This window comes from Priapulus caudatus, unplaced genomic scaffold (genome assembly GCF_000485595.1).
Source record: "Priapulus caudatus unplaced genomic scaffold, Priapulus_caudatus-5.0.1 Scaffold601, whole genome shotgun sequence".
Classification (NCBI taxonomy): Eukaryota; Metazoa; Priapulida; class Priapulimorpha; order Priapulimorphida; family Priapulidae; genus Priapulus; species Priapulus caudatus.
This window is the reverse complement of record NW_014577662.1, coordinates 49,713-66,194: the sequence shown is the minus strand read 5'-3', so window position 1 is coordinate 66,194 and position 16,482 is coordinate 49,713. Positions and strand designations below refer to the sequence as shown.

The window sequence follows — 16,482 nt, the reverse complement described above, 5'->3', positions numbered from 1 at the left end:
CGCCGCGCAATCTGCGAGCGGAAGCGCTGTACGTGAATACCAGCTTGACGTGGCGGATTGACGAACGCCTCGTGTAGCAGCCGGACGCGAGTTTTTAAATACCGTAGGATCCAGCTATTTTTTCAGGTTACAGCAGGCGATGTTCAGGTTTATTTGCTAGGATTGCGCCCACAACCTGACTTGGAAGGGATCCCTTCTGGCGGCAGGGATCACTTTCCCTGATTTCATCCCTGCTATGTTATTTGCCAATACATAGGAGGGATAAACGGGGGAATGTGGCGAGGGATGTTCAGGTCGGTTCCAATCTGGTAAATTAGCTTAGATCGCTCCTGGAATCGGGATACATCAGGGATGTGTTCAGGAGATTGCTATGGAAGGATGTATCCCCAGGATGCTATGGAATGGGATGTGTGATCAGGGACAGTGCGTCTTAAACAGGAGGAATTGCTCCGACCTGGGATGGAGGATAAAAATAGGGAACCCCGCCCACCTTTCCATTTTTTCGGGAGGATAAAATTGAATTCGTGGCGTGTTCGTTTCACCGGTCATAGCGCGCGTGCATATTTGCTGATTTAATTAGACTAATCGCGCGTTCAATAGACTCAAAATTCACAGAGATTTAAGGCTAAGACATGTGTCTATAATGGCATAGAATTTATAGAAATGTAACTCAAATCGTCTTCGCTCCATATGATAGTTAGTAACACGTTCCTACCGCGTCATAGCATAGCGTATTGCGGCGTGAAGTGGGCGGGGTCTGATTTTATCCTTCATCAAGGTCAGAGCATTTCTCTGTTTAGACGCATATTATCAGGATGCTATGGAAGGGATGTATCAGGGATGCTTATGGAAGGGATGTATCAGGGGTGGTTTCCAGAACTATGTAAATTCAGCTTAGACCTTCCTGGAAGGGATACATCAGCGGATGTTTCAGGCATGTACTATGGAAGTGATGTATCAGGAGATGCTATGGAATGGTATTAAAATAATGATAAAATTTGGTATTTTTAAATTGAAATGAAATGTTGGAAGCTACTGTTCCATTTAGGATCACTTTATTTAGTGTCCATTTTTGTTAATGGTATGACATGCCCCAGTGCATTTTGAATTGATTACTTGCAATCAGGGGCTTGTGCAACTAACGGCTCGCGAGGGTTAAGTAGAAAAAACAGTAAGAGCTATTAGAATGTTTGGGCTGACCAGCCTGTTGACGCGAGTGGGGAATGCCCTACCAGATAACAGTATTACTAGTACTTTTTCAGCAACTACTAACCCGAGCCGAACTAAGCCAATAAGTAATATAAAATTTCGGTGTGTGCAAAACATAATAAGAAATTTCCAAAACCTACTTAACAGTCACGCATACCTCAGACAATAAAAAATCGGGTTCTAACCACCATCGCTGCTCTATTCACAAGCTCGATGCAATTCCCCTCACCCAGTGTGTAGCCAATATAGCGGCAATTACGTTTCTGTTTCTACTATTATATCTATATATATATATATACTGAATTCTATGCTGAATTCTGAATCTTCTACAAAGTTAAGGGAATTTACGCAGAAGGAATCTCGGAGCGTCTAAAATCAAAACCCAGATTCCCCCCTGCAAATGGCAAAATTGTGCTCACTGCGTATGCTTAGGCCGTGGCACTTCAGAAACGTACAGGCTGGGAGCGATATTTTTAAGGGTTAGTAGATTTTACAGCTGTCACTAGCCCTGTTGTGCTACGTGAACTTTATAGTTAGTTTCAAAGCCCTGGCAATGTAGTCAATCTTTCTTTAGGAACTTTTCATGATGTTACTCTTGAAATGCGAAAATCAAAAATTAGCAGAACTATTAGTAATATCATATTACTGAGTACTAGTAGGCCTAACTACCGGTACTGGCTACCATTGCATGACAGTAACAGGCCCAAAATATATTTTTTCTTCATATCAAAGCTCCAAGCGGATCTACACACGTTTCTTCTTTCATTCTCTTAATTTTCTGGCCTAATGTCCTTTCTTATGTAACGGTAACGAACACAGGCACTGAAGCGCTTTCAATAAATATAATGCTAATAAATACGAAATCTATTTTACTACAAGATTCTTTTAATGTTTCTTACTCTCTTTCACCTATTATTGCGACAGTTTCTGTAAATTCCGTCCAAATCCTACGTGCAACCCATATACGCTGCCGCGGCGCCATTGCCTCTTCCTGGCTCCACTGTTTGCACGGCTTACACTAATATATATAGTTTATATATATACTTACTATCAATACGATGGTATATATATATTATATACTATATTTATATTTTATTTAGTGTAAGCGTGCAACAGTGCCAGTGTAGCCGCGAGAGCAATATGGCGCCGGCACTCGGCAGCGTCTAATATGGTTGCACGTAGGATTTGGACGGAATTTACAGGAAACTGTCGCAATAATTACTTATTAATATTAATAGGTGAAAGATAGTATAGAAACATTAAGAATTTCAAGTGCCTGTGTAACGAACGAACGTACCCTATCTCAAACGAACGCGTTAAATACCCGTGTTAATCTGAAAACAAATTCAGAATAGCACATTTACTATTTACGTGTGAGGCGTGTTGCTTATGATAATGCTGATACAGCAACTCTAGCCTTAATTTCTGGTACCTGTAACTAGCTACTAGTAGTGTGTTTAAGTCCCTAGGCCTATGGCCATGGGGGATGGCTATGTCAGTATGTGTACAGTGTATAGTGACTATAGTGAGTAGTGTGTAGCTCGCTATCACTGTAGTCTGTATCAGTATCAGTATTACAGTAAGGACTATTAAATTCTAGAAAGACATTAATTAAATTATTTATAAACACAACATCTCTTACACATGCTGGCGTTCTTTTAAAGGCCTGCCGCCACACGGTGTGTCTTGTGCTAGCGCATCGGACACGCGTGCGTGATTGGGCGGCCAGCACAAGACACACCGTGTGGCTGCGGTGCAAACACAGCGATTTCTTGTCGTGTGGCAAATATCCCACGTGTTTGATTTTTTTCTGCAGTCGTGTGCCAGATTCCACACGTGTGCGGAGTCGCTTGCTCATATTTGCACAGCCGGCTGTATGTAACGACAATAGCAGCACGGTCAGCGAGTCACGTGAATCTTAACTTGCGGTTGCCACTTTGGGTACACGCACGTACACGCAGATTCACGCACGTAGCACGCGGGTTATACTGCACGTACACGCTGGTTACACGCACGTGCACGCGGCGTACCACCGGCAGCGTACACGCGGGTTACACGCACGTACACGCGAGGTACACGCACGTTATCACGCACGCTACACGCACGTACACGCCTGGGTACACCGCGGATACACGCACGTACACGCGGGTACACGCACGTAACAACAGTACACGCACGTACACGGGGTACACGCATGGCTACACGCACGTTACACGCCACGTACACGCTGGAGTGCACTGCGGGATACCACTGCACCGTTACACGCACGTACACAGCGGGTTCACACCGCGCTGATACGACGCCCCGTTACACGGCGGGATACATCGCAGTACACGCATGTTACACGCGGGGTACACGCACGTACACGCAGGGTACACGCACGTACACGCTGGGTACCACCGCGGATACACGCACGTTACACGCGGGTCCACGTACACACAGATACACGCACGTACACGGCGGTGTTACACACACTGTGCACGCGGGTACAACGCCAAACGTACACGCGGGTACAACGGAGATACACGATCGCGTGACACGGCGGCGTAGCACGCAACGTACACGCCAGATTACACCGGCACAGTACACACAGATACACGCACGTACACGCGGTGTACACGCACGTGCACGCACGGTGCCGCGCGGTACACGCAAGCCTACACGCTGGTACACGGAGATACACGCACGTACCACGCGGTGTACACGCACGTGCAACTGCACGTGCCGCGGGTCACGCACGTACACGCGGGTACACGGAGATACACGCACGTACACGGCGGGGTACACGGAAGATACACGCACGTATCACCACGATCACGCGGTGTAACACCGCACCGTACACGCAGATACACGCACGTACACATCAGTATGGTTACACGGCACTACACCGCTGGTACACGGAGATACACGCGATCGGTACACTGCGTACACGCGGGTTACATCTCCCGTACACGAATGCATACACGCCATGATTAGGCTTGTCTGCGTATCACGCGTGGAGTACACTGCGGTATTACACGCACGGTATCACCGCTGGGTACCACGCACGTACACTTTACGTACCACACAGTATACGACGCACTACACTGCGGAAGCGGTACATTCGCACGTGCACCGTAGCGTGTACGCGTGCGCGCATAGGTACGTGCGTGTATCTCCGTGTAACCCGCGTGTACGTGCGTGTACGCGCACGTGGTAGCGTGCACGTGCGTGTACCCGTCGTGTTACGTGCGTTGATCTGGTGTGTAGCGTTGCGTGTACCGCTCTGGCCGTGCGTGCACGTGCGTTTAACCCTGCGCGTGTACGTGCGTGTTATCTGTGTTGTACTGTTGCTGTTATTCTGCGTGTACTTTTGCGTGCTCCGCTATTTGCGTTGTACTGTGGTTGCGTTACCCCGCGTTGTACGTTGGTGTATCTCGTGTACCCTGCGGGTACGTTGTGGCCTGTGTGTACCGCGTGCACGTGTGTGTGTACCCGCGTGTACGTGCGTGTATCTGTGTGTACGTGGCGGTGTACCCGCTGCCAGCCTGTACGTGGTGTGTTATCCGCGTGTACCGCGTGTACTGTGCGTGTTACGGCTGCGTGTACGTGCGTGTACCGCTGTCGTGTACCCTGCGTAGTACCGTGGCGCCGCTTACTGGTCGTTGTTACGGTGCGGGTACCCGGCGTGTTGTATCTGGGCGTGTATCGCGTTACCCGCGTGTTACGTGCGTGTACCTGCGTTACCCGCGTGTAACCTGCGTGTACGTTTGCGAATGTTCATCCGCGTGTACGTGCGTGTATGCCGCGTGTTGTACCCGCGTGTCACGGTGCGGTGTACGTGCGTGTATCGCAGTTGCACCCGCGTGTACGTGCGTGTACGTGCGTGTACCTTGCGTGTACGTTTGCGTGACCGCGTTGTATGCGGTGCGTGTATGTGTGTACGTGGGTGTGACCCGCGTTGTACGTGTTCGTGTAGATCTGCCTGTGCACGTGCGTGTACTGCTGTGTATCCGCGCTGTACTCGCGTGTACGTGTGACGTCGTGTAAGCGCTTGCTGTGATACGTGCGTGTACGTGCGTGTACCTGCGTGTAAAAACGTTGCGTGATTTCGTGTCGTGTGTGCGGACCCTGCCGCGTCAATTGTAAAAAACGTGTGGTGTAATCCGCGTGTACCCGGCGTGTAAACGTGCGTGTACCTGCGGTCGTAACGTGCGTGTCAAACCCGCGTGCATCGTCGTCAAAGTACCGCGTGTACGTGCGTGTAATTCTGTGTGGTCCGTGCGTGACATCTGATGTTGTTCCCGTCGGTTGTCAAATCTTGTGTGAGTGGGTTCCTGTGTGCTCGAGTTCGCTAACCCGCGTGTAACGTGCGTGTACCGTGCGTGTCTCTTCCCGTGTAACCGCGGTGTACGTGCGGTGTACCCGCGTGTCACAGCTGCGTGTACCCGCGCATGTGCACGTGCGTGTTACCAGCGGTACAACGTGCGTGCAGTGGGTCTCTGGGGTGGGGAGAGGTTGGTGGAGAGGAGAGACATACGGGAGAGGTTGGGTGCCAGTAAAACTACCGAGGTTCGTGTATTAATAGATCTCCATCACAGATGATCAGATCGCGCACTAAATATAAAACGTTTAAAAACTACTTTTCATCTTTGTTTCGGCTCGGCTTTTTTTCACGCATCTGCGTGTCAGCGCGTCCGTTTTTTTCCGCGCATCCGTTGACACCTCGTGTTAGCGGCGGTCGGTGATCAGTCACGGCCGTGTGAAATCGGCATGGTAATAACATCCCTGGAACGCGGCGACCCCCCTCACCGCTTTGCTAGAGCGATATGTATATGTATATATATATATATATACAAAAATACATCGGGGCAGGTCAAGTAGATTTCTCCTCGGACGCAGCAGACCTTGCAATTAGGATGGCGAGCAAATATAAACCGCAAGTACGTATCCCGCTCTCTCTCTCTTTATATATATATATATATATATATATATATATATATACTTGCTGCTTATTCGCCATCCTAATTGCGAGGTCTGCTGCGTCCGAGGAGAAATCTACTTGACCTGCCCCGATGTATTTTTGTATTTCGTAACCTAGAGGAGATGAGAACTCGCGCCAATGTTCAGCGTACATGGGGCTTCAGTCGATAGAGATGCAGGCATGCAGGCACACACGCGTAGCGGGGGAGCCGTGTTTACATGCGCGGCGGCGTGCCGTCACGATTTTCAAGGCCGATCGGCTGACTGTGTGTTATATGGTAGAGCGAGCGCGCGCGCGTGCACGCACGTGGCGGATGGGACTTCGGCACATCGATAGGGAGGGATTCGGAAACTCCGCATCAAGATGTTTTTTTAGCGGCGCTCCCTCTCGTTGTTGACGATTTGATTTGTGTGTGCGATGGCGAGGGGGAGGGGGAGAAAATGGCGTTCGGAAGCTTTTTAGTGACCAAGTCAAGTGAGTTTGGATGGAACGGTCCGCCTGCATGCAGTTCAGAAGCGCGGGGATGAGTTGGGGGAGCGCTGGGAACGGTCCAGAGAGGATCAGTAGACGACCGATGAATCGAGAAATATATAAGGATATCGAGATATAGAACTAATGTGCCGCGAAAGGAATTTCTAGAAGATCATATACAATGCGGCTTTTCATTCAGAATATCTTCAATCGGCTTACGATGAATTATTGCGGTGTAGCGCGTCAAACGGGCGTTTGAGCGACGAATTCACGTTTATCTCTCAATGCAGGAGTTTTTCTCGATGCATGATGAATGAATCGGTCCGGCTGTGCTGGTTATATGTGCGAGAATACGAAATAAATCCATGCGTCGCGTGACGAAGTTTCGCGCTGTAATTCTCTCTCTCTCTCTCTCTCTCTCTCTCTCTCTCTCTCTCCCCTCGCTCCCTCCCTGCCCTCCCTCCCTTCCTCCCCTCTCTCTCTCTCTCTTCTCTCTCTCTCATCTCTCTCGCGTCCTCTTCTCCTCTCTCTCTCTCTCTCGCGCTCTCTTCTTCTCTCTCTCTCTCTCTCCTCTCTGTCTCTTCCTCTCCTCGCCGCGCCTGCCGCCTCTCTCTCTCGATCTCTCTTCTCTCTCCTTCCTCGTCCTCTCTCTCTCGTCGTTCTCTCCTCCTCTCGTCTCTCGTCCTCCTCTCTCCTCCCTCTCTCGCTCATTATCTCTCCTTCTTTCCTCTCTCTCTCCCTCTCTCTTCTCTCCCTCTCCTCCATCGTTTCTCTCTCTGCCTCCTCTCGTCCCGTCTCTCTCTCTCTCTCTTCGGCTTTCCTCTCTCTCGCCTCTCTCTCTCTTGCTCGTTCATCGTCTCTCCCAATGAGTCGTGTCTCGCTTTTCTCTCTCTCTCTCTCGTTTCTACCTCGTCTGCCTTCTCTCCTCGTCTCGCTCTCCGCGTCGCTCGTCATTAGCGCTCCGCGTCCTCCACGCGCTCACGCGCTCATCTCTCCTCCTCCTTTCTCCGCTCTCTCCTCCCCCTCCTCTCCTCTCTCTTCGTTCTCGCTTCTCTTCTCTCTCTCTACGTCTCTCTCTCTCTCTCTACTCTCTTGTCTCTCTCTCTGCTCTCTCTGCTCTCTCTCTTCTCTTCTACTCTCGGCCTCTTTCTCTCTCTCTCTCTCTTCCGCGTAAACGAGCGTTCTGTGTACAATGGCGTTTGATTGCGCGGTCACTTTAATCGTACACTCGACGTTTGAATGTACTTCAAAACTTTGTTTCGGTCATAACGAGTGCAGTTAATGCGTGTTGGTGTGTGCGTACGTACGTGCGTGCGTGCGTGCGTGTTCTTTCAATCCGTCCAACTCGTGGTGAATTCAGAATGGCAGCGGTATGGCCACGAGTGAAGTCTCCTTCTACAGCGTTGCCCCCCCCCCCTATTCTTCCCATCGGTCGCCCCCAACTTCCACACACTTTAGAGTAGGGGGTGAGGGGCGGGTTGAATTAACGCGGGGACCACAAAGGGGACAACTGTACGTGTAGTGCCAATCAAGTCGAGGTTGTGTTTCGCGCGATATTTTTGGGGGTAATTTTCGCGCGTAATTTCGCGTAGTGGCGGCACTTATACACGACGTCCGTCATGACGCGAGCAGCTAATGCCAGGGGCTGGGGGTTGATAGGGATATATATATATATAGATATGATATATAGATATAGAAATATAATATATAGATATGAGGCAGCAAATGACAAGGGGCGGTGAGTACAGGCCATGTTGTGATCATTTGTATAACTGCATCCTTCCGTCACGGTGCGGTGTAAACTCTAGTTTAGGAAAACACGCGCGAGTGTGTTTTTGTTTGTGTTTGTGCGTGCGTGCGTGCGTTCGTGCGTGCGTGCGTGCGTGCCTGTAAGTACGTGTGCGTGTGAGGCAAGGGGGGGGGGGAGATGCGGAGGTCTACCTCAGGCGAGAATATCAAAAGCGTTTGTGCTCATGGTAAATGTTACAACAGCAACTTTGCGTGTTATGTTGCCCGCGGGAGGCAGAACATAGATGTCTATAGCTAAACCATGACACACGCGCGTTTGCGGGAAAGCAGAAGGTAGAGAGGTGTAGCTGATAATGTTAATAGGGAATGTACACAACGTTGCGTGTTCGCGAGAAGGCAGAATGTAGAGAATTCTAGCTAAAGCATAACATACGCGTGTTTGCGGAGGGGGGGGCAGAAGGTAGAGAGAGGTATAGCTGATATAGGTAATGTGTAAAAACTGCAACGTTTCCTGCTTGCGAGAAGGCAGAATATACGGACTATAGGACAGTCTAGCGTCTGACATGACACACGCGTGTTTGCGGAAAGACGGGCGACATTTAGAAGACATTTTATCTGACGCGTAACCTTTCAAAACCGTCAGCGTTTTGTCACGCTGTGTGCGGATGGTGTGCGGATAAACACACGTCTGCCTGCCTGTCTACCTACCTACCTAATCAGTAAGATGTGTCGAAAAACTCGCTGTGTTGCGAGCGGAAGGCGGCGGTGAACTTTCTCCGTTCTTCTTGAACGCGGGGACGACATTTCGAAATTTTGCCTCGTTGAGTCGGAGGATGTGTGGAGAGGAAATCCAATCTGCGGGGAGGAATTGAAGCGATCGGGGGACAAAAAAGCTCCGATCGTCGCGAGTGTGATTAATTGCCGCGCTGAAGTAGAAGCCGCTGTATTTCATCCGGCCCTGATATTATGTCACACGAGGCCATGGCCATCGTCGTCATCGCCGTCGTCGTTATCGTCATCGTTGTCATCGCTGTGGTCGTCATCGTTGTCATTGCTGTCGTCGTCATCGTCGTCATCGTTGTTGTCGTCGTCGTCGTTGAGCATGGGTTATTCTAGCATAGTAATGGTTTTCGATCCTGTGTGTACGGATGTACCGCAGGTTAAATACTAACACGCTCCCTTGACGTCGCTATTTGTGCTGTAGTACCATGTCCATCGAGTTGTTTTATCAATTGCGAGAGAAAGAGAGAAAGAAAGAGAACACGTGAGCGAGTGGCGGAGAAAGACAATGAGAGCGGGAGAGAGAGAGAGAAAGTGATTGAGAGAGCAAGCGAGTGGAAGAGGGAGAAAGGCAGTGAGAGAGAGAAAGGGAGAGTGAGCGTGAGAAAACTACAAAACGAGACAGCGAGAGAAAGTGCGTTTGTCTGGCGTTGCGTTACGGAGATCATTTGCCGTTGATCACGAGACCAATTACGTGGCGGAAATACAAGTAGTATAGGGGATATGTTGTAAGGTGATGCGTGTGATCATTATAAATGTGCAGGAGTTTGAACGAGAGGTGTCAAGACACGAGCATGTACAAACACATACACAAAGCACTACCCGCCGAACGACCCCACGATACACGCCGATTTACAGCGATATATAGAAAGCACGAATAGAAGCCAGGATACAGGTGCAAGGATATCTCAGGATATATACAAATATACACGCAAAGATATATTAAAAATATACAAAGGATCAATAAAGGATACACAAGGATATAGTAGGATATAAATAAAGATCGATTCAAGGCATCAACAAAGGATGCACAATTGCGGATATATTAAAGTGATTACGTCACCAAAAATAGTAAAGGTAAAAAAATGATATCCACTTTTTCACAAAATGAAAGTGATTCTGTTCACTTTTTATGGTTAAATTGCTGCATTATTCTTCCTATTTGGCTAATTATTCTGTTCGATGTGAACAAACACTTGTGACTCATACATAGCCTATAGCAAGCATTTAATATCTTGATCAATATATCAAATCACCCAGATTTTATGGATATATTTGGATTTTAACTAGTTGAAAAACAGTCTTATCAGGTAAGAATTTGAGGATTAGTGCCACATTTAGTGCCGTTAGTACTTACTTTTCATGTAAAAAAATTGCAACAAACATTTTACAAATATACACCATAGAAAATTTGTGATGTAGTCAATTTAAGGATATATATATATACAAAAGATGTGAACAAAGACGTAAACAAAGAATGACGTGATACTCCAATAAAAGTTGGCGCCTATAGACATCCATAGGTTGAACGGCAGTTCGTGGACTCAAGTCAACACACAGACCTACCAAGTCTCACGCATTTCGCGGGAGACTCACGCATCTGGACCCATTCTCCCGCACTCCCGCATGCCCTAGGCATTCTCACGCATTCACGCAAAAGAAAAAAAACTGTATGTAACAACTTCAGAATTAAAGTTTTTATGCCTTAAATTTAATTTTTTCTTTTTTTCTTTGAAGGCTGACAGAATATATTTATTGCAAATACATTAAGCCAAATATTCAGAAACTGGTCGTGTTTGAAAATATTCTGAACCCCCAGCATTATACTCCCAGAATGACCCATTCTCCAGCAAAATCTAACTGAACCTCCAGCAAGCTGGTTGAACACTCTTGGCAGGTCTGAAGATAGCTCGCACGCACCAGCGCTACTTCCCTGCATAGCTAAGTTCGTTATGTACAAGCCGATTTAACTGGGATTTAATTGTGTTTATCGCTAACTTAATAGCTCGGGGGCGTCGCCTGATTAGCTGGTTGAAGACGCGTAGGTGTACTGGCAGTGGATCTATGTTCTGTAGATACAGTGCAGGCCTCCTCCTTCACACACGCGGGTAGTGGCAGTGGATCTATGTCCTGTAGAGACGGTCCAGGCCTCCTCCTTCACACACGCGGGTAGTTGCAGTGGATCTATGTCCTGTAGAGACGGTCCAGGCCTCCTCCTTCACACACGCTGGTAGTGACAGTGAGTCTGCGTCCCTTGGAGACGGTCAAGCCCTTCCCCTCCCCTTTCCGTGCGAGTAGTGGCATTGAATCTGCGTCCCTTAGAGACGTCCCTCCAGGCCTCCTCCTTCAAATATTTAATCCGATTTCAACCAAGGTTTGACGCGAGTCAGAAAATCAAAATAAAAGCCGGTTATGCTAAGAATCGATGAAACTTGCATGCTCCTGTCCCCGCTAACCACTGATGGGAGGGATGGTGTGAAGCCCTTCCCTGGCAATGACGACGTTGTTATAATGAGCAGAGGGGGAGACGAAACAACACGACTAACCCCATTATAGTTAAGCGCCTGCACTCTAGTCTAAGCGTCTGCGTCTTATGCGTAATTAAATAGGTAAACAAACTTTGCATGTTATCGTTAAATGAGTAATTAAGGACAGCATCCTATAGTTTAATGGGTAAATCAAAGATGGCATCTTATCGATAATTAAATGGGGTAAACAAAGTGCATCGTATCGTTAAATACCTAAACAAAATCTGCCTTTATTAATTAAATGTTTAATTAATGTCAGCAGTGAGGGTGCTACGGTGTTCCGATCTTCGAAAAGAGAAGAGTATCTTCAATTAAACGGGAACATACATACTGAATGTAATTAATGTGCACTTGACAAAAATTAATAAAGAAGAACGTAGAAAACATAAATGAAAACGCAATTAACATGTACGCGTCTCAAGAATCGGATGCCGCCGGCTCGACACATACGCCTGTATCGAATTAAAGCCAGGATTTCGAAGATAATTCCAGTCTCGTGTTTTCCCCACGTTTACGATACTTACCGTTACTGCTTGAGTAACAGCGACTGTCTAGTGTAACGCTAACATGTCTTAGAACCTTCGTACTTGGCTGTATTCACCAAATCATGCACGATTCTAATTTTGATTACTCGTTTTTATTTTCGCTGCCATTTCTTGCGAATCTCGTACTATACTTCTCGTATTTACATATCTCGTACTATACATCTCGTACTTACATATCTCATACTATACATCTCGTATTTACATATCTCGTACTATACATCTCGTACTTACATATCTCGCACTATCGCGATATTGGCGAATTTAAAAATAGGAACGGAGTACACTACACAGAATCAAATGCCCTTTTATTTGAATTAGGTGCACTATGGGTGCACTTGGTTTGAATGCGCCATTTGCTAATTAATTGTTGCTATATAATCAAATATGCCATGGTGGTACGGCATGTTCGATTCCAATTTTCTATGCTATAACAGCATAAATTCTTAGTGTTTTTCAAATCGGTGTAATCAGTAATATATCTGCTATTAGGCAAGACTATATTTTGCTATTTTTCTTTCAGATTGTGCGTTATTGAACAATTAATTTCGAAATAAATCCTTTAAAAGGGAATATACTGAATGCAATCAATGTGTAATTGACAAAAATTAACAAAGAAATGTAATTACGAAAATAAAAACGAAATTTTAATTGCGTATTCATTTATGTAATTATGAAATCACAAATGAAAACGAAATTAACGTGTGCGCATCCCGAGAACCGGGCGTCGCCTCCGCGATGGCGCACAACGTCGGCGCCCATCTCAAATTTAAACCGTCGCCGCATTTTCATCAGTATTACGTGAGACATTATTTTTCGCTATATTTTTTTCAGATTGCGCGTTTTTGAGCAATAATTTCGAAATAAATCCTTTCAACCATCAACGCACAACGTCGGTGCCCATCTCAAATTTAAACCGTCGACTACGTTTCTCGTCCCGCAGCCTTATTCGTCGAGGTGCCGACCGACTGGCGGCCGGCGCTGCGGATGTACCGAGGAGCGTTCCTCGTCGTCCTCTTCTGCTTCCTGCTCAGCGTGAACACGTACGGCTGGAGGTCGTCCGGGGTCAACCACGTGCTGATCTTCGAGCTCGACCCGCGCGACAACCTCGACCACCAGCAGCTGTCCGAGGTGAGAGAGCGACTTCACGTTGTCGCGAGTGTTATCACATGCTGTCACCATGCTGTCACACGCACGACGTCAGACCGCAACGCGTGTTGTCACGCGCAGGTCCATGTCACACATGTTGTCAAGTACGACGTCACACGGTCACGTGTGTTGTCTTGCCGTCTTGCATGCCATCACATACGTAGTCACGCTGTCGTGTGTGATGCCACGCATGTTGTCATGTGGCAACGTGCATTGTCACGCTGTCACACACGTCACATTATCTCATGTGATGACACCACAAATATCCACACACATCACCCTCATTAACTCGCATACATGCACACTCATACACATGCACACTCGCAGGCACGCACACTCACAGCCACGCACACTCGCATATGCACACGCGCACTCTAACCTAGACGCGCATGCACGCACGCGCATCGCATACCGTCTGACATCTCGCGCTTTCTTCGTCTGCCTGCAGGTGGCGTCATTCCTGATGATGGTCTGGTGTCTGAGCGGCCTCAGCTACATGTACGGCGATATCATCATGATCAAGAGTCTAGTACAGCCGCTGGTGCTAATCCTCTTCATGATCACATTCCTACTGAATCCATTCAAGTGCTTCTACCATAGTGCCAGGTTCTGGCTGCTCAAAGTTATTGTGAGTAGTCCGCTAGTTGTTGTAGTAACACTAATATCTGCTTCGTGACTTCTCTTTCGTCTTTTTCCTCCTTTTTAATCTTTAGTTTTAAGTGTTTTTTTTTATATTGGTGGTTTAGTTTTGAATCTGAGGTTTTTTCCTGTATTTGGTGTAATCGTTTTCGGAGAATTATTTCTTCTATTGCCTTAATTTTGAAGTTTTAGGTTTAGGTTGAGGTTTAGGTTTTAATCCTGGGAAGCGTTCCATACTGGGCGTGATTGTATGGCAGCGTTGCGTGTGGGTAGTGTAAGTAGGTGGAACATTTAAACAGAATGCGATTCTTTGCAGAAACCTGGATTTTTAGAGCCCAGCGTGAGCGGATCCTGCGATGTTCGCACCTGCGGCTGTTAAATGCCGTCCCATTTTTCTATCGCTGCTTTTTCCTCGCAACTCGCCGCCTAGTAACCGTATAGTGAATGCATCGCTGAATTAAACCGGCATATTTCTATCATTTCGTATTTTTCGCAGACGACGCTCGCGCGTTAGGACGCGATCGCTTGCTAGACGAACCTGCTGCTGTTGTGTTTTTCGCTTTGTCGCTGCGGCTGCAAATGAACTGAAGTGAAATCGAAACCTCACGAAAAGCTCGTTATAGGCGTCGCGTCGCGCCTCGCGTGGGAACTTGCCTCGCCGCCGAAACGTTAAATGCGAAAAACGACGCGAGGCGTCGGATTTCGGGAGCGTCGCGCTTTTCTGGCATCGATCGTGACGGCGGCGGCGGTGGCCGCTGGTGATGTAACGCGTGTACAGTCGATTACATTCGTCCTACTCTGCCATTCTGTCTCGCGTGTGTGGTGTGTCTCACGTACGTGTTGACACGTCTCGCGTGTGTATTAACGCATCTCGCGCTACCTCATGCGTACATTAACGTGTCTCGTGCTGTCTCACGCATGTATTAACGCATCTCGTGCTGTCTCACGCATGTATTAACGCATGTCGACAGTCGCGGATCATCACGATGCCGTTCCACCACATCTCTATTAATGTCTGTATTAACGTATCTCGCGTGTGTGTGTTAATGTGTCTCGCTCGTGTCTCGACAGTGGCGGATCGTGCCGACGCCGTTCCACCACGTCTGTATTAACGTGTCTCGCGTGTGTGTTAATGTGTCTCATGCGTGTCTCGCCCACGTCTTAACAGTGGCGGATCGTGACGACGCCGTTCCACCACGTCTGTATTAACGTGTCTCGCGTGTGTGTTAATGTGTCTCATGCGTGTCTCGCTCATGTCTCAACAGTGGCGGATCGTGACGGCGCCGTTCCACCACGTCGGCTTTGCGGACTTCTGGCTCGCCGACCAGCTAAACAGCCTAACAGCAGTTATCATCGACATGCAGTACTTCGTCTGCTTTTATGCATTCAGCTTCGACTGGAGCTCGTTCACCGGTGAGGAGGAGGTTGCAGGGGTGTGGGGATGATGACGAGGAGGTTGGTGTGGGTGGGTGGGAAAGGGGTATGGGTGGGTTGTGAGGGGGTTCGGGTGGGTGATGAGGGAGTTTGGGTGGGTTGTGACGGGTTTGGGTGGGTGATGGTGAGGAGGAGGAGGAGGGTGGGTGGGGTAGTGAGGAGGAGGTATGGAGTTGTGGCCGACCAGCTAAACAGCCTAACAGCGGTTATCATCGACATGCAGTACTTCGTCTGCTTCTATGCATTCCGCTTCAACTGGAGCTCGTTCACCGGTGAGGAAGAGGTCGCAGGGGTGTGGGGTGGGTGGTAGTATTTAGCATTTGTGTGTATATGGGTGTGTCTGGTAAGTCTTGTGTGTGCGGAACATGGCTATGGTTATTCTCTATGTTGATACAATAAGAACCTAAAGGTGTTCTCTTTGCTATGCACAGCAATATAGTGCACTTGCTATAACGACTATAAAAATGTTTAAATAGCACACAAGCTGACATCGTAAACTATAGATAAAGTAAGAGTCAAGCGTATCTTAAATTATGAAGAAGTCTTGGTTTCTCTGATATTACCGCACACAAAACGTATGGTTACGTCGCGACGCGTTATTCTTAAATTACGAAGTCTTTTTTCATTAATTCCATCGACGCCCTACATGTGGCGCCACGTGTACCCACCCGTATAGACTGCGCCTAACGTCTTTCGTCTCTTCCCCCGCCGCAGCGTCGGGCAGCACCGAGTTCAAGTCGGACGTGTGCATGTCGAACATCTACGGCCTGCGACCGCTCATCTCGTGCCTGCCCGCCTGGTGGCGCTTCGTGCAGTGCCTGCGCCGCTACCGTGACACGCGACTAGCATTCCCTCATCTCGCCAACGCCGGCAAATACTCGACGACCTTCTTCGTCGTCCTGTTTTCTTCGCTACACAAGTGGCAAAAAGGTGAGGAAGGCAGAGGGGGAAGAGAGGGGGAGAGAGAGAGCTAGAGAAAGAGAGAGAGGGGGGGAGCGAGAGAGAGAAAGAGAGAAAG

The 16,482-nt window shown here is 48.1% G+C and overlaps 1 protein-coding gene across 1 annotated transcript in view; it reads left to right on the top strand.

Moving 5' to 3' along the window:
• LOC106812024 (xenotropic and polytropic retrovirus receptor 1 homolog) overlaps nt 1–16,482 on the top strand; it is a gene marked incomplete at its 3' end in the record, with an annotated part of 52,993 nt that overhangs the window by 21,572 nt on the left and 14,939 nt on the right. Inside the window, exons 3-6 of the mRNA XM_014815776.1 lie at nt 13,186–13,373; nt 13,840–14,019; nt 15,296–15,443; nt 16,179–16,394. Coding sequence (XP_014671262.1) covers nt 13,186–13,373; nt 13,840–14,019; nt 15,296–15,443; nt 16,179–16,394 — 732 coding nt within the window. The remainder of the gene's footprint in view (nt 1–13,185; nt 13,374–13,839; nt 14,020–15,295; nt 15,444–16,178; nt 16,395–16,482) is intronic.